General features: G+C 39.2%; 1 protein-coding gene across 1 annotated transcript; it reads left to right on the top strand.

Moving 5' to 3' along the window:
* Positions 1-1,964: 1,964 nt before the first annotated feature.
* Positions 1,965-13,757, top strand: LOC114287232 (uncharacterized). Its single transcript, XM_082895092.1, has 2 exons — positions 1,965-3,417; positions 13,378-13,757. The coding sequence occupies exons 1-2, from the start codon at positions 1,965-1,967 to the stop codon at positions 13,755-13,757; spliced, it is 1,833 nt and encodes a 610-aa protein (XP_082751218.1).
* The last annotated feature ends 5,024 nt before the right edge of the window (positions 13,758-18,781 follow it).

The following is an 18,781-nucleotide window of genomic DNA, read 5'->3' as shown; positions in this document are numbered from 1 at the left end:
GCTCCCGACAATTAACTCCGTTAACCCAGACAATAAATTGACTGAAATGCGCTCATGTCAAGTCAATACTTGCTTTTTATATAGGTTCAAGTAAACTTTTTTTTTTTTTAAGCAGGTAAACTTCACTTTTTTCATTTCTTTATCTGAGAGAGAGACGGAAAAGGCATTGCAAAGGGGAAAGTGAGGGTATTGTTGTTTATTGTTGGATGCATAGATCTAAAAGAAGAAGAGACAACACAAAGAAGTTTAGATCGTTGATTGAACAAAAATCTGAAATTTATATGTCTATATTGCTTTGAAACACTATAAGTGATCCATTTTTACTCTCTCATACTAAGCATTGAAATTTAAGGGTTTAGGATTCTTTGTTCATGATTTTTTTTTATAAAATTTGTTTTAGGATTATTTGCTTACGAAATTTTGTGAGTTTGTCTTTAATCGATTTGTATTTTACCCTGTTAAAAAAAAATTAGGGTTTAAAGGTTTGCTTTCAATCTATTTTAGGTTTTTTTTTTTTGGATTTCTTTCTACCTTTTTTTTTAATTAAAATTTTGGGTTACAGGGTTTGTTTTCAATTAGTATTTTAGGGAAATTTATTATTTTTTTTATATTTGTTTTCTACTCTTACTTTTACTAAAATTTTGGGTCTGTTTCAATTAGTATTTTTGGGAATTTATTTGGTTTGTTTTCTACTCTTTCTTTTTCTAAAATTTGGGTTTAAGTGGTTTTTTTGGGTTTATTTTCTACTCTTTTATTTACTAAAATTTTGATGTTGTAATGTAAGCTTGTTGTGTAGATGCCTTCTGATATTCATGAATTTTGTGATGGCTTTTTTTTGTATTTAGGACAATGGTTGATCTCATGCTTCATGACATACTAGTACACTTTAATGGTTCTGTAAGTCACATTTTGAATGTTAATCCTTACAAGTATGACTACATACAATTGTTGGTTGATGCTTGTGAAGCTGAACTCACTAATGTACCTGGGAATTTTGGTGTGGGATTAAATTTGTACTTTACAAACACACACACTAAGAATAATATGGAGGTTAAATCTGATCAGGATGTCATTGAAATGTTTAGTTCAAATTATGGTACTAAGGTGATTAATATTTTTCTGGAACTTGATCAACTTTTACTTTCATTTGTCGTAACTGATAATCCTACTAGTGGAGAGGGACACGTGAGTAGTAGCAGCACAAGTACAAGAGGTGGTGTGGGTAGTAACATTGGAAATAGATCAATAGTATTTGATGATTTATTTAGCAATGTGGATGACTACAATGATGTTGATTGGACTGAGCTAAGGGATTTTGAATTTAGTGAAGCAGATGCTGATGAAGAAAATGCTTATATCATTAGTGATGAAGATAATGAGGACACTTCAGATAATGATGAGGGTAGTAATGGGTCAAATAAACCAATTGAGGCTAATGATGAGGGGCTATCAGACTATGAATCTGATGATATAGGAGGGAAATATTCGACTGATAAAGAAGATGTGCAAGGTGTTAATGTTGACAGATATATGAGGGGGAAAATGTTTGAAATAGAGAAAGGGGAGAAAATAACATTGGAGGAGGGAATGATATTTGATGATGTGTATCATTTCAGGACTGTGCTCCAGGAATTTGCAATTGAAAGAGGTGTTAAATTGATTAAAATAAAAAATGTCAAGAAAAGAGTGACTTGCATATGTGCTTCCTCGATGTGTGAATGAAGAATTCATGCTTCTCCATTACCTGATGGGGTGACATATAAGATTAAGACGTTGGACCCCGACCATACATGCGTTAGAGTAGAAAGGAATACTGAAGCAACATCATCTTAGATTGCTAAGAAGTTTGAAAAAACTCTTAGAGGGAATCCTGGGATCACTTTAGAGGCAATGCATGATGAAATAGTAGAAAATTATGGATTGGAGACTACAAGGATGCAACTGTACAGAGGAAGAGGAAAGCCATGGAGGCAATTGAGGGTAATCATGCAAAGGCTTACACCAAACTTCCAATGTATGCTGCAAAAGTGTTGAGGACCAATCCTGGTAGTTTGGTCAAACTTGAAAGGGAAAGAAAGCCACCATCTAAGCCAAACTTACCTCCTCCCTTACCAACATTCAAAAGAATTTTTCTTTCATTTGCAGCCATACAACATGGCTTTAAAGAAGGTTGCAGACCTTTCATAGCTATGGATGGGTGTCATTTGAAAGGACCATTTGGGGGCATATTGTTAGCTGCAGTTGGTCTTAATGGAAATAATGGTCTTTATCCTATTGCAATTGGTGTGGTGGAGAGTGAATGTAAAGATAGTTGGGCCTTTTTCCTTTACCACTTGAACACCATTTTTGGTAATGGCCCCCAAAGCATGCCATTGACAATCATGTCTGATGGTCAAAAGGGCATTGAGCCAGCCATGAGACAAGTAATACCCCAAGCAACACATAGGAGGTGCTGTAGACACATTTTCAGCAAGTTGAAGGGCAAATTCCCTGGTTTAAAGATGAAAAGAGCCTTTTGGGCTGCAGCTAAAGCTTACACTGTCAAGGATTTTAACATTGCAATGGGACAGATGTTGGAGTTATCTTCTGAAGCACATAGCTGGCTTTCTAAATTTCCAGTTGAAATATGGGCAAGACACACATTTGATCATAGGGTGAAAACTGAACATGTTACTAGCAACATGGTGGAGTCATTTAATAATTGGATTGGTAATGTTAGGGGTAAACCTATCTTGACATTGTTAGAAAATATCAAATTGAAACTGATGAACAAGTTACATAAGAGGTTTGAAGAGGCAGCTTCATGGCAATCTTTGATAACCCCTAACATTAAGAAGAAATTGGATGAAGTGGTTCTTCAATCTAGGCTTTGTAAAGTGACTTTTGCAGGACAAGAAGAGTATCAAGTGGCTGAAGGTGTGGAGTCTTATATTGTAAACCTACAAAGAAGGTCATGTTGTTGCAGGATATGGGACATAAGTGGAGTCCCTTGCAAGCATGCAACAGCTTGCATTACTCATAAGAGGATGAACTTGGAGAACTATTGTGACACAATGTACTACAAACACATTTATTTTAAGGCGTATGGGGAAATTATACATCCAATGCATGATGAGAGTTTATGGGGTCTAGTTCTTGGAGATGAGTTGAAGCCTCCACCTCTTAAGAGGATGCCTGGAAGACCTAGAAAAAGTAGGAGAAGGGAAGTTGATGAGGCTGCACCATCAAAAAGATCATGCACTGTGAAGTGCATCATTTGCAAAGGGATTGGGCACAATAAGAGGACATGCCAGAGGGCACCTATTAGGGGTAGGGAAATGGGAACAAATGAGTTTGCTCAGAGAGGAATTGGTACTGTTGTTGAAAGGAGCACAATTGGAAGGTTCACAGCTACTAAGAGGAGCACTGTTGATGTAAGTATGAATGACAAATGATTATGTTATTTTATTTTATTTTTCCACATGAAATTTGAGGCCAACTAATCCAATTCATTTTTTAGGATCAACGACAAGATGGGGTGCTTCCAACTCAGTGGAGCATGACTTGAACCATAGGTATGGATGTAATTGCATCATGCATAACACTTAAAATATATTCATTTGTGTTTATTAATTTGTTGTTCTTTGTTTTGTTATTTTTCAGGTGATGTTTTTTGTACAGGAATTGCTTTTTGTATAGGGGATGCTGGAAGGAACTAAAGACTAGGGTATACTTTTTTTGTGTAATTAGTGGGTATACTTTTCTAACAATGTCTTCATATTACTACATATCAGAAGGCATGCATCCTTGCTAACCACAGGTTTTTGAGTTGGGTGGGCTACTACTCTTTTATTGACTTGCAAAGTTTTTGTTGGACAAGAATTTGTATCTGAATATGTAATGTAATTAAGTTAATATTTCAGACTTGTATTTTGGTGGACATGAATGTTTCAGACTTGTAATTAATTTTGTTGGACATGAATATGTAATTAAGTTAATATTTTAGACTTGTGTATCTGAATTTTTAAGGTAATATTTCAATTTCAAGCTACTTGAGTGCTCTTTTTTCATTCCTTCCATGTTGAAGAGGATTCCATGGTATTTATTTATTACCCAAAAAATAACTATTCACCCAAAAAAAAAAACTCAAAAAATAATAAATTAACTGAATAAGTTGTGAATACAAAATTAATTAATTTAATAATTTATGGAATGCAAAATTAAAATGGAAAAACATTTATCAAATGTTAAAAATGTCGTAAAATTAATAAATAATTAAATAAGTTACTAACGTACGAAATGATTTATCAAAAGATTTTTAGGCTATGTATGGTTTGATTTTTAGAAATTTGTTTTCGATAATTAATTTGGTTAAGAAATAAAAAAATAAAAAATAATTATCATTTTTATATAATTTTATCTTTTATGAGATTTCAACCTGTGACCCTTTAATTTTTTAAAAATTAAATATATTTCTTCATATTTATTTTTATTAGATTAGTTTTTATTTTTTTTAATAAAAAGTTTGAAATTTTTTTTAAACAACAAACCAAAGGGTTGTGTTCAACGATAATAAGATAAAAAACAAAAAATAAAAAGTTGTTTGTGCTTTGGCACAGGTTGTCTGGTTGTGTTTAAAAATTAATAAATAAATAAAGGGGGTTGTGTTGGCACTTTGAAAGGTCATAGGGGTAATATGGTCCATCAACATACATTTTGGTGATGTCAGCACACTATTGTAACGGTTTAGTTCACGGCAGGGGTCAAATTGTTACGTGAATATAAACCTTAGGGGGCGGGATGTAATTTCTGAAATCTCAGGGGTATCTGTAATTTAACCAAACCTCAAGGGGTATATGTAATTTGCCCTTTTTTTTAACCTATCACCCGTTATACACAAGATAAAATAATATATTTTTATTAAAATATAATAAATATATTTAATTTTTTTATATTTTGTTTCTCGTAAATAAAATTTTATAAGGGTTTTGTTTAAGGTCTTCAGTCCAATCACGGACTAGAAGGTACTGTTAGGCCTGTGGAGGCCCACTAAGGGTCCCGTTTAGATAATCTGAACCGTTTAATGTGTATAACTCATCGAGTACTATATATCTATTAAAAATCACATTGATCGGATATAAATAGCCATGTGATCAAATCAGTTTTTGTATGAAAAAAATGAACGGTGAAAAATAAATGGTTTACAAAAATCTGATTTGATCACATAGCTATCGATATTCGATCAACGTGATTTTTTACAAGCGTATAATACTCAACGAGTTCTACACATTAACGGTTCGGATTATCGAAACGGGATTCATGATGAGCCCATACGAGCCCAACAGTACCCTCTAATTCAATCACAGACTAGAGGGAAGTCATTCCCTTGTTTTAAATGTTCCTTTACTATAACATGTAGTATAGATAGATTAAAATTGTTGTTTTGACAATTAATAATTAAAATTATACTTTGTTATAAAAAAAAATGATATGGTTATAATATTTCATTATTTTAGAATAAAAATATGTTAATTTTAAAAAATTGTCATATTGGTTTTTGAAAGGGAAATAATTAAAAAAAATTTAAAAACTTAATGAGTAAGAAAGAATCACCGTAACATGTAAAATTACTAAAATCACGGTTAAAATAACAAATCATTCAAACAAAAAATGGTTTAACTTAATCAGTTAAGTCAAAAGACCAACTAGCTTACACTTAATTAAAATTTTTAAATTTTATTTTATTAAAATTTAAACTGTCACTAAATATAGAACATACTCTATTAATTTAAATTTAAAATTGACACAATATAATTTAAAATTATAATAATCTATCCCATAATTTATAAGTTTCAAATACAAATTTAAAATTATCATAATTATTTCATAATTTTTGTATTAAGGAGCAGTAAGAATGAATTGAGATTATCAATATATCTATATATTTTAAAAAAGAATACTTTGAAGGAAAGATATTATGAGAATTTCAAAATCTCAAACAAATTTTTTTAAAATCGAAACCTCTAAGTGAGATTGTAAAATAAAAGTTGAATAGAAGTTAGTCAATCGAGATTTTCTTAATTGTTTAAAATTAAGAAAATAAAAAAAAAATAGTATGAGATATTGATTATAAAGCTTCTCACTAAAAATCTCATTTTGCTTATATAAATGGGAGTATAAGATTCACTTTATGTAAGTGAAATAATTCACTTTTTCCTTCTTTTCTCGATGTGGGATTGTAAAATAAAATTTAAATGGAAGTTAGTTCATGGGAATTTTCTGAATTGTTTAAAATTAAGAAAATTCAATTATTTATATAAACGAAAGCATAAGATTCACTTTATGTGAGTAAAACAATTTACTTTTTCCTTCTTTTTCTGATGTGGGATTGTAAAATACAACTTAAATGGAAGCTAGCCAAAGAAAAATTTCTTAATTGTTTAAAATTAAGAAAATTTATTAATTTTATAATGAGAGTTTGGAGCTCTTAAAAATCTTTTCTCTGAAAACCCATTTTTCCTTATATAATATAAGTGAAATAACTCACTTTTTTTTTCTTTTTCCGATGTGAGATTTTGTAAAATAAAAGTTAACAATTGTTTGGGCGGGAAGTTTATTTCGAATCAAGTAATCTCAGTTGTTTAATCTTTAATTAGGTCAATCTTTAATTTATTTCGAATCAAACAAATCTAACCAATATATTTTGATAAAATCGCTAAAATCGAGGTTAAATCGGCGAATCAGTCAAACCAAAAACGGTTCATCCTATCGGCTAGGTCAAAAGGCCAATCAAGTTATACAAAAATTAATTAATTAAAACTTTTAAATTTTATTTTAATTTTAATATTTAAGCTGTCTTGAATTGATACATATATAACACTACAATATTAAATGGAAATGTAAGATTTATATAGTGAAACAACTAATTTTTTTCCTCATTTTCTTGATGTGAGATTGTAAAATAAAAGTTAATAGTTGTTTGGACGGATTCATTTTTAATCAAGCAATCTCAGTCATTTAATTTTTAATAAGATCAATCTTAGTTTATTTCAAATTAAACAAATCTAGGCAATATATTTTGATAGAATAGCCAAAACTGTTGTTAAATTAGTGAATCAGTCAAACTGAAAACAATTCAGCCTAATCGGCTAAGTTAAAAGACCAACCAATTTACAACAAATCAATTAATTAAAACTTTAAAATTTTATTTTAAAATTTAAACCATTTTGAACTAAAACATACACAATACTGCAATATTAAATGGGAGTATAAGATTCACATTATATAAGTGAAACAACTCACTTTTTCTTTCTTGTCTCGATGTGGGATTGTAATTATCTTAAAGTTAAACATTATGAGAATTTTAAAATATCATACAAAATTATTTTTAAAATAAAAACTCAATGTGGGATTGTAAAATAAAAGGTAAATGAAAGTTAACCAATGGAGATTTTGTTAATTGTTTAAAATTAAGAAGAAAAAAAAAATTGCATGATATTTGATCAAAGGATTTTTCACTAAAAATCTCATTTTGCTTATATAAATGGGAGTATAAGATTCACTTTATGTAAGTGAAATAATTCACTTTTTCCTTCTTTTCTCGGTGTAGGACTGTAAAATAAAAGTTAAATGGAAGCTAGCTAATGGGGATTTTCTTAATTGTTTAAAATTAAGAAAATTTAATAATTTATACAAATGGAAACATAAAATTCACTTTATTTAAGTGAAACAATTTGTCTTTTTCTTTTTTTCCCCTAATGTGGGATTGTAAAATAAAAAGTAAATAAAAGCTAACTAATGGAAATTTTCTTAATTGTTTAAAATTAAGAAAATTCAATAATTTTAGAATGAAAGCTTGAAGTTTCTAAAAGGCTTCTCCTTCAAAATCCCATTTATAAGATTCATTTTATATAAGTAAAACAATTTACTTTTTGTTTTCCCCCATGATGTGGGATTATAAAATAAAAATTAATAATTGTTTGGGAGATAAGTTTATTTCTAATCAATCAATCTTAGTTTTTTAGTTTATTTCGAATCAAACAACTAACCTATATATTTTGGTAAAACCGCGAAAACTATGGTTAAACCAGTAAATCATTCAAAGCAAAAAAAAGTAACTTAATTAGTTAGGTCAAAATACCAACCAGCTTACACAAAAATTAATTAATTAAAACTTTTAAATTTTATTTTATTAAAATTAAAACTGTCATTAAAGATGGAAAGCAATCCATTAATTTAAATTTAAATTAACACAATATAAATTTAAAATTATAATAATCTATTCCATGATTTATAAGTTTTAAATATAAATTTAAAATTATCATAATTATCTCATAATCTTTGTATTAAGGAGCACCAAGAATGATATTGAGATTAACAATATATCTATATATGTTACTGTGGAGATTTGGTTTTGGAAATATTCTTCAGATCCTGGGAGACGCTAGTGATCCTCAGCTAGTCACCTGAAAAGACACAAACACTCCAGTCGGGGGTGCCGGAATTAGCACTCCGACGGACAAGTCAGTTCTTGTACTCAAAATAGCTTGTCTTCTAAGTTAAGCAAAAAGTAATTGTTACATACCTTTCTCAATCCATTGTTCCTGTATTTATATCTGTTCCTTTTGATCCTCGGGGCCGGGGCCTACTGTAACCAGCCCGCGGGGGACCTCGCTACAGTTCGGACTCAATTCGTAGTCACGGTTCTAAGTCTGAACCAAAGAGTCCAAATCCGGCAAATCGTTTTGAGAAAAACAGATTTTTTTGAAAGAAGTGCCAAACATGGACTGCTTTGCTAGATACAGAGTCGCCACCTAAATGCTTTGCCAGTCCAAATAATATACAAATTCTTAATTAATTTAACAAATTAACTAAGAAAGCTGTAAAACTGGCGTGCAAGCCAGGGACTGCCTCGCTTCTGATGAATGATGTATGTTAGGCTGCTTTGCGCGGAAATCCACCGGGATGCCCCAATTAGCCTCTGTTTGGCAGTTATTCTTGGAAAGCGTGCCGAGCTCCGAAAAGTTGTTGATTCTTCATTTTGCTGCAACAGAGAGCAGGAAAGGGGCATAGCAATGTATTTTCACAAATATATGCATGCCTCGATCCTCGTGCCACCAATCACGCATACCGAGGCATGATGGCCGAGGAGTCGAATTGCACAACTCAATATAGAATGAATGCACATGAAAACACAACAAGACCTAACTCCATCATGGATGATCCGGAGTGTCGGTGACTGGGGAATTGAGACACGTTCCGTCACTCGGAGTACGAAACGCACCTCGTTTCCCGTGCCTGGGCTAACTCCTATTCCGAACACGATGCAATATGCATGACATGCATGAAATGCAACTAAGATACAATCCTAACATACACAATGCTATGGAATGACATGCCTCGAAATACGTGCACACGGGCACGCAAACCGAAAAAATAACAGAATGCGATCTAAGGTACAACCTAGTATGCACTATGCTGTAAAAATGAGATGCCTCGAAATGCGTGCACACGGGCACGCAAACCGAGACAATGGCATATGCAATGTAAATGACATGGAAATGTGATATGGGCTTACACTAATATGAGAGAGCCTCAGCCACACTCACATAAGAGGCCGATGGATGAAAATGAAGTGCCTCGAAATGCGTGCACACGGGCACGCAAACCGAGGCAATAACATACGCAATGCAATATGGCTAAAATGGCATACAGGACGCAACATGGACTTATACTAACATGAGAGAGCCTCAGCCACACTCACATAAGAGGCCGATGGATGAAAATGAAGTGCCTCGAAATGCGTGCACACGGGCACGCAAATCGAGGCAATGGCATACGCAATGCAATGGCATGAAAATGATATGCAAACATGCTAACGGGATTTCAGCACTGAAATGTGGGGGAAAACAGCCCCGAAATGAGGCGAAAACACACCCGATGCATGGAATAGTCCCGAAACATGGACTTTTGGCACCCGAAATGGCCTATAGCTATACCAAATATGCACAATATGGACGTGCAATGAATAGACAGAAGCAAGGCAGCCCCAAAATAAGCACTTTTCCAGTTCAAAGCATGGCCAAACAGCAAACAAAGATAGGGCAACAATGGCATGCAAAAATGGCCGTAAACATGAGGTTATGAAGTAACTTACATCTGCTGACCTCAAACAGGTTAGGGCCCTTCAACAACATTGAAGAGGGGCCCAAAATATGCACATTTAAAGAACTGTAAAAACCCTAAAAACAAACATAGATATAGCTAAGCTCTTATGCAAGAAAAAGGGCCAAAAGGTGGCCAAAGAGGCAAGTGGTATATGCAAAACCCAAACTGAAAAATTCCCTTCTACAACATTGAATAGGGACCAAAAATAAGCATATTTAAAGAACTGTAAAAACTCCAAAAACAGTATACAAACATGCTAAAAATGCAATGCAAAATGAGGCTCAAAAGGTGGCTATAACACAAAGTATGCAAAGCATTCACCAAACAGCCAAAGACCCTTAATGAAACATGTTGAGAAGGTCAAAATAAGACTATTTCTAGGCCTGTAAAAAGACCAAAAACAGAAGCATGATAGGCTTCCAAAGCATGCAAGAAAATGGCATTCAAGGAGGATATTGAAGCAAGTGCAATATGGAGGGCTCAAACCGGGTTGAGCCCTTAATGAAACAAGAAAATGAGCTCAAAAAAATGACCTTTTCAGTTTTGGTCGGAGCTCAAATCAATAAGCATGTATGGCTTACAAAAGGTGCAAGAAATGGACCAAAAAGGGGGGAGATGCTACTCACCCTTGAAGACCAATGCTTTTGTTGCTTCTTGGACCAACTTTGATGACTTTAAGCTGCTGGAGTTCCTCCCCTTGCTGCTAAAATGGAGTGGTGATGGTAGAGCTTGAAGATGATGAAGAAATGGAGCCCCAAACTTGAAGGAAATGGGGTGATATGTATGTATATGCTCCAACCAATCCTTCTAACCCTCTTTCTTGAGTTGGGAGGCCAGCAATCTATGCAAGAGAGGGAGAGAAGACCCTTAGGCCAAAGTGGAGGGAATTGAGGCTCTTGTTCCCCCAAAAAATATCCCCCGGATATAGATATTTTCTAGGGGAAACAGCTGTACAGCTGTAAAGTGTGCAGAGAGAGGAACATGGCCGGCCCATTATTTTTGTTGCAGGTGGCCGGCCGGCCACCACCCCTAGCCGGCCGGCCAAGGGTCAAAAAGGCCAAGTGGCTTTAGTGGCCGGCCACCACATATTGGTGGCCTCCCAGGTCCCTCTTCACAACCCTGTGGTTCGAATTTGGAAACTCTAAAACAGGAGAGAGAACAAGCCATTTTGACGAGGGGTTCAAAAGGTTCAAATGGAATTAATGGCCGGCCATAAACTTTTAGGGTCCTCCCATGTGTGTACATCACAAATATGTGGTTCAAAGTTCAAGAAAGTGGCCCAAGGGTGTTCAACATTGGCTCGGAAGGAGGGGTTCAAAAGGGTCAAGAAACATTAGTGGCCGGCCATGAACTTTTAGGGTCTTCCCATGTATGTACAACACAAATATGTGGTCCAAAGTTCAAGAAAGTGGCTCCAAGGTGTTCAACATTAGCCCGGAAGTGCGAAAAACGGGTGTCGGAGGGCGAAAATGGAACATAACTGGTTGCCAAGATAATTACTAGCCTCCCACCCTTCTACGGCCTTCCCAGTGATAAAACAGAGGTACCTGCCAAAAATGAACAAAAAACCGTTGCAAAACGAATGTTCGGGGGCTAGAACGCGCAGTTCGGGGTCCCAAAAATGGGCTGTTAAGCACCGAAAGTGGCATTCGGCCACGAAGTGGGTTTCTCAGACCCCAGTGTCCCTCAAAAGGGAGAAAATAAGATGTATGCCAAAAATCAGAGCAAATGGAGATGGTTAAGCGGTCCCGAACCGAGGCACACGGCCAACGGTCCCGAAAAACCGGAAACCGGACTCCGAAATGGGAAAAATGGCCTACGGCCACAAAATGTAGCCTACGGACATTGAGAGATGGTCTACGGGACCTCTCCCTTCCCTCAGGAAAAGAAACCGAGAAAACCGAGTCTGGTTCGCAAACCGAGACAAGGCACAGAAGAGGGTTCGGAAGTCCGGAGGCAGGGCTCGTAGCCGCGACTCTGAGACTTCTGAACAAGCACAACATGCAATATCACCAAGTGCTCAACTGGTGACGTCTGAGTCTCAAGGTCGGTCAAAAATGGGGTGTCTACACCTACTTTTTAATCATTGTCCTTTCTCTTATTCGGCTCTAAGGATCTACACTTATTCGGCACATATATTATATTCGGCTTCCCATTCTCATAGGATACAGCCGATTAATATCAGTCTTCTAAGGTACGTACCTTCTGATTTTGCCATTATTCGGCTCCCACAATTGCCCTCCGAACTCCCCATTGACGGTAATTAATCGGCGTGTTTGGTCTTGAATGGGAAAAGTCAAAATAGGTCAGGCGGCTTCGCGTACCCCAATACAGATGTCAGAATGCGCACACCTTTTCGGTCATCATTACACTTTCCCACCTCATTCGTGCGTCTCGCATTTATTGTGATTTGAAATTTCAGTCCTTTCGAGTACACATTTCGTCGAGTATTCGAGACTCTTGGACCGCCAGCGGGTATCCCTTCTCTGACTCGCATTTTCTACAACTCTTCTCCGTCTACCCTCGTCCCCCTTGCTCCTCGTAAGTCTTTTTCTCTTTTCTTTGCAATCCTACTTTCTGTTTGTTATTTTAATTTTGGCGAACCCTTGATTTCCCGTGAAAATGGCTAAACAGCTGAAAGACCTCCTTTCTGAGGGTTGTGTTTCCGGATTCCGGTGACACTTTTCCATCCCCGACGATGTTTATTTGTCTCTAGTGACGGACAATACTCTGGATATGGAGAGAGAGGATCAAAATTCAATCGTCTTTCCTCTCCTATCCATTGCAGAGGGCAGGGTCCGTTTTCCCCTACATCCATTCCTTAGGGCCGTCCTCCGCCATTGGGGTCTGATTCCTTCTCAGCCCAACGTGAACTTTTTTCGAATCGTAATGGGGATCGTAGAGTTGAACTGGCGCCTCAGGATTGATCTTGGCATTCCGGCCATTCAGCACTGCTATGCTTTAGCCAAATCTTCCGGTCGGCTTGGGCAGCACTTTCTTAGGGCCAAGGATACTGACCATCATTTGGTAACCATGCTTGCCAGTTCTGGTAAGCGTGTGGATGACGTAATGGTCAATGTCTGAGGGAACTGGGAATTTGGCGAAGGCGAGGGTCGCCTAGACCCTATTCCCAGACGGAGGGGTGAACCAGGTTGCCGTGTGTCTCCTTGCGTTTATTGAACTTTTCTCTCACTCGGCCTTCTCTCCATGTTTAACCCTTTGTCTTTGCAGGTAGTAAATTGAAGAAGATTTTGGTTTCTACTGACGACGCAGTCCTTGCGCAGATTGCGACTGCACTCGGATACTTCGGCTGTCCAAACGTACAAAAGCAAGGGAGAGCGGCCCACATACTTCTTCAATACGAGCTTACTTATACTACTTTTTCGGCCACTGACAACATTCTGATTCCATCCGACAATCAACACCTTGCGGCTCTTATCTTCCCTAGCTTCAGGAGCCTTAGGCAAGTTGGTCTCGAAGCTCCTGATTTGGAGCAAGACGTGGAGCCAGTGGTAGAGGTAGTCGCCGAACCAGCCAGAGAGTTTGCTGAGGAGGCCGAAGAGGTTGACGAGGCCCTAAACTCGACGTTTGAGGCAGCCAGACTTAGTTAGCCTACCTCGCCGTCCACTTCGGATCGGTCGGAGTTTTCTTCTGGAGATATTTTTGGAAGTTTGGGAGACCTACCTGGCGATTTTTTTGAAGGTATGGCTGGGGAAAACCTTACGCAGATGGCTCGAAAGAAAAATACTGAGCGAATGGCCGCCCAGAAAAAGGCCGAGGCCTGCCGTTCTAGACCTGCCTTGATTGAGTCTTTCGAACCCGTTATTGAAGAGCCGGCTCATATTGTTGCGGTCGAAATGGCGAAAGAGGTTGAACAATCGGACATTGAAGAACGGTTGATTCCGGAAGAGCGGGGCGAGAAGCATAGCGCCGAGGGATGGACCGGTTTGGAAGATAGTCCTGCTGACAAAAGGCCTCGCTTAGAAGAGTCAGACGTGGTTGTTCCTTTCATTGTTCAGCCAAAGATCAGAGACACGCCGATTTCCTCTGACGCATCCATCATTACCGACCCAGAGGTAGCTTTGAGCCTGGCGGCTTCAGTCTCCCTACTAGCTGATAAGGCATCCTTTCATGCCGTGCCGGATTTGGTGGCCGTAGCCCTATCTGCGCAGTCGGCCCTTTTGGTAGGTGAACTTGACTTGTTTTGATTTTGGTTGCCTATGGCATCTAACGATCCCAACTCGTTTTGCAGACGGTCGGCAGGATCGCCGACTTGGGCCATCGCCTACACGATGCCCTTGAGAGGATTGACCGTTTGCAGTTAGAAGTGGGTGATCAAAAGAGCAGGGCCGAGTTTGAGATGATGAGAGCCGCAATGGAGACTGCGCGAGCCGAAGCCAAAGTAGAAAGGGCTCGGACTGCCGATCATCTCTGTTTTGATGCCGAAGATAGAGAGAACGCGAGCAAAGAATCGCTTAGGCTAGCCGAGGAGGCGCTTAACAAGGTGGAGACTGAGATAGCAGAGTTGAAGGCGGCCAAGGAAAAGGCAGAATCTGTGGCTTCTGCCGCATTCGAAGCAGGAAAAGGCGCCGCCTTCAAGGAATACGTAGATGAAGTCCCCAAGTTTGAGAATCGGGGATTCAAACATGGGTGGCTTAAGGGCCTTGATGCCACTGGGGTTACATTGGCCTTGCCAATTCCTTATGAGCAGGTGGACGTTGAGCCACTTGAGTCTGACCCCGAGGATTGATCTGAGAGTCATTTGAATTTTATAAAATGCTTTCTCTTTTGATGTATGTTTTTGTTTTAAGGACTTTTGTTGGTTCCGAGTAGTTTTCATGTATAAATTGGTTACTGTCTGTGCTTAATTTATTAATGAAAATTACCTTGTCGTTTCATTACTATTTATGCGCAGTTTGTGATGTTATGTTGGTGAAGAATTTTTGCCTTTCACTACTTTAGATAAAATGATTACTCTGTTGAGCTTTCTACGATTGAATATCTTGGCAATATTAACTTATCATTCGTATACCGAATAGTTCGTGGGTATTACGTTGGTGAACCGATTCATGGGCTGGCTGGAGCACTTAATCCGAATAGGTTGATTAATTCGCCCTTGCCCCAGGCGGTGCATGATCATTCAGGCACCGGATGAGACGAACTCAGGAGTTTTGAAGTCGATTCATGGGCTGGCTAGATCACTTAAGCTGAATATATTCGATCACCTAAGCCGAATATATTGATAAATCTATCTGCCCTTGCCCCAGGCGGTGCATGATCACTCAGGAGTTTTGAAGTCGATTCATGGGGCAGCTAGAGCACTTAAGCCGAATAGATTGATTAATCTGCCCTTGCCCCAGGTGGTGCATGATCATTCAAGCGCCGGATGAGATGAACTCAGGAGTTTTGAAGTCGATTCATGGGCCGCCTGGAGCACTTAAGCCGAATAGATTGATTAATCTACCCTTGCCCCAGGCGGTGCATGATCATTCGGGCGCCGGATGAGACGAACTCAGGAGTTTTGAAGTCGATTCATGGACCGACTGGAGCACTTGAGCCGAATATATTGATAAATCTATCTGCCCTTGCCCCAGGCGGTGCATGATCACTCAGGAGTTTTGAAGTCGATTCATGGGCCGGCTGGAGCACTTAAGCCGAATAGATTGATTAATCTGCCCTTGCCCCAGGCGGTGCATGATCATTCGGGCGCCGGATGAGACAAACTCAGGAGTTTCGAAGTCGATTCATGGGCCGGCTGGAGCACTTGAGTCGAATATATTGATAAATCTATTTGCCCTTGCCCCAAGTGGGTCGATCCAGTCAGCGCCGGGCGATTGAGGTTTTTACAATTAATGAGATTTCCTCGAGGGTGCTGCCTCTGTAAAGGATAAATGATTAAAGGTACAACTTTTATGAGCACCGTAAGCAACTGACTCCAGCTTTTGAAGGTATCGTGAATGTCGAACAGACTCTTCTTTAACAGCAGAGGGGAAGCGAGGACATTAACTGAGCTGGGTGGAGACATGAATCGAGGTGGTAACCCTTCGCGCACAGGGAATAGGAGTTCCAGGGATCGAGAGAGGCGTCAGTCTCCTCGACGTCGAAGCAGGTTGCCTAAGCGGGACAAGCAGTCGCAGGGCAGATCTCCTCAACCTCGAGTCGAGAGGAGATCTGACGCGAATCCGTGCCCATTAAGCTTTGCGATATTTGTGGGGAATAGACCCATGACAGAGGCGGACTCGATCGTTCGAGACCCAAATGTAGCGGTCGAGTTTGCTCGACAAATTTTTTCTCTTGAGGTTCAGCAATCAATGGTAGGTTGACAGGACTACGAAGTATTTCGTGAAGGCATTCACGGGGTGGTGAAGGGGCTTTACACTGCCTATGAAATCGGCATGCGGCTGCGCGCTGCCTGCCGAGAAATGGAGAAGAAGGAGGAACGTATTCGAAGTTTGGAGGCTCGCGCGGAGGCGGCTGAGCGCGAGTTAAGGAAGACCAAGGCGGCTCAGGCACAACCCACAGGGCAGGGAAATCCAATCGTGGAAGAAAGGGTTACCAGTCGGCTCATCAGTACCGCGCTCGCCGATTGTGAGACAGTGAGTATGTTCGCAATAGAGACTACAAAGGGGAGGGCCTATGAAAAAGGTTTTCATGGAGGCCGAAAAGTTGGAATCGAAAAGACCAAGGAGAAACTTGCCGAAGAAGTTTGCCGATGTGAAAATCGTGGATTTAGGCACGGTTGGATCAAGGCATCTCAAGCTGCGGAAGCTCTTCGAGCATCAGACATTGATTCAGCATCGCTACTCTACCATAGTAAACATTTTTCATTTTTCGCTTTTGAAGTCGAGAAGAGTGAGGATGAGGGTGACGCCGTATAAGAATACGCATTGTAAGGTTGAAACATAATAAAAACTATGTAATTTATTGTTGGATTGAATAAAAACATTCTATTATAAATATTTCATCGTAGATCGTATTTGGCATATACGTGTTTCGTTTTATTACATGGATGTTTGAATGAATGTACAAACATTGATCGTATAGTGATACTCCGGCTTATAGGCGGGGTCGGCCTAATCATAATGGCCGTTTATTCTTGAATGTGGCCACCGTAATTTCAAGAGGCCAAAAGCCAGTACGTGGAGTAGCTGTGGCAAATTCCAGTCGGCGTGCGGTCTAAATGCTTGGCTGGTTGGATTGATAACGTTGCCCCTGTCCCAGTCAGTGCATGTGTTCCAAGAAGCCGTTTGGGTACCTAGGCCGTGGTGAATGTCAGTCGATGTTCGTCTCTTGGGGTTTTGGCGTTAATGAAATTGCCTTGGGGTCACTGCCAGTATTTAAAAATAAATGGAATGGACTCTTCGTGCCAGTGACCTCATTAATATAACGCCATTTGTTGTGTGGGGTTATATAATATTGTGGATATAAAACAGAGTTTCTTTAATCAGCCAAACTCGAACTTTGGCCGAGCTTGATGCCGCAATGGATCGCAGCGGAGAATTCTCTGGTGTGGGAGGTAGGTCGTTAAAAAAGAAACGGGAGGCGCGGCAGCCTCCAAGTCGTCGAAGTAGATCGCCCCGAAAGGAGACACAACGACTGTTGCCCTTAACCTTCCTTGTCTTGGATCTTAGCCTTGACATTGTTGATGGTATCAGAGGGAGGTCCAGAGATACGCTAATTTGGGCGCGGTTCGATCAAGGCATTTTGAGCCGCGGAGGCTTTCCAAACGACGTGCATTGATTCGGGGCCTCTGTTGTATCAACGTGATTAATTCCCCTTTTCGCCTTAGAAGTTAAAGATAGATATTGTATTGTTTGAATGCGGATTACGTCTATGTAACAACTATTTGATCAAATAAAAAGTTTTATTTCAAACATTTGCGTCTTACTCTGGATTTTTTATATGCTTAGCTAAGCACCTTATTTCGAATGTTGGCATGTTTTGTTTAGCTAAGCACCTTATTTCGAATGTTGGCATGTTTTGTTTCGTTTTGTTCGTGCCGAAGGGTGCTCTGAATTCGGAGGTATGATCTGCCCTAGGGTGTTACGCGTCAGAGGCGCTGCGAATTCGGAGTCTCAATCAGCCCAAAGACATCTTGTGCCGATGGGGCTCCGTAATCGGCGTTTTGATGCGGAGACTTTACTCGGCCCTAAGGTGTCATGCACCGAAAAGGGGGCTCCGAATCTGGAGACTTAGTTTGGCCAATCGTGATATCCACGAAGGGCGCTCCGAATTCGGAGTCTTAGTCGGCCTTAAGGTGTCATGCACCAAAGGGGGCTCCGAATCCAGAGACTTAGTTTGGCCAATCGTGATATCCACGAACGGCGCTTCAAATCCGGAGTCTTAGTCGGCCCTAAGGTGTCATGCACCAAAGGGGGCTCTGAATCCGGAGACTTAGTTTGGCAAATCGTGATATCCACAAAGGGCGTTCCGAATCCCGAGTCTTAGTCAGCCCTAAGGTGTCATGCACCAAATGGGGCTTCGAATCCAGAGACTTAGTTTAGCCAATCGAGATATCCACGAATGGCGCTCCGAAACCGGAGTCTTAGTCGGCCCTAAGGTGTCATGCACCAAAGGGGGCTCCGAATCCAGAGACTTAGTTTGGCCAATTATGATATCCACGAAGGGCACTCTG

This window comes from Camellia sinensis, chromosome 11 (assembly GCF_055761805.1).
Source record: "Camellia sinensis isolate YWXY chromosome 11, ASM5576180v1, whole genome shotgun sequence".
In the NCBI taxonomy this organism is placed as follows: domain Eukaryota; kingdom Viridiplantae; phylum Streptophyta; class Magnoliopsida; order Ericales; family Theaceae; genus Camellia; species Camellia sinensis.
Note: the sequence above shows the minus strand (reverse complement) of the source record. Positions and strands in the feature narration are given on the sequence as shown.

Bases quoted from the DNA above. Each gene is read 5' to 3' on its own strand.
- LOC114287232 (XM_082895092.1), top strand. From the start codon at position 1,965: ATGGAGGCAATTGAGGGTAATCATGCAAAGGCTTACACCAAACTTCCA. The intron at 3,418-13,377 runs GTATGAATGACA...TTGTCTTTGCAG, and splicing joins GAGGAGCACTGTTGATGTAA to GTAGTAAATTGAAGAAGATT.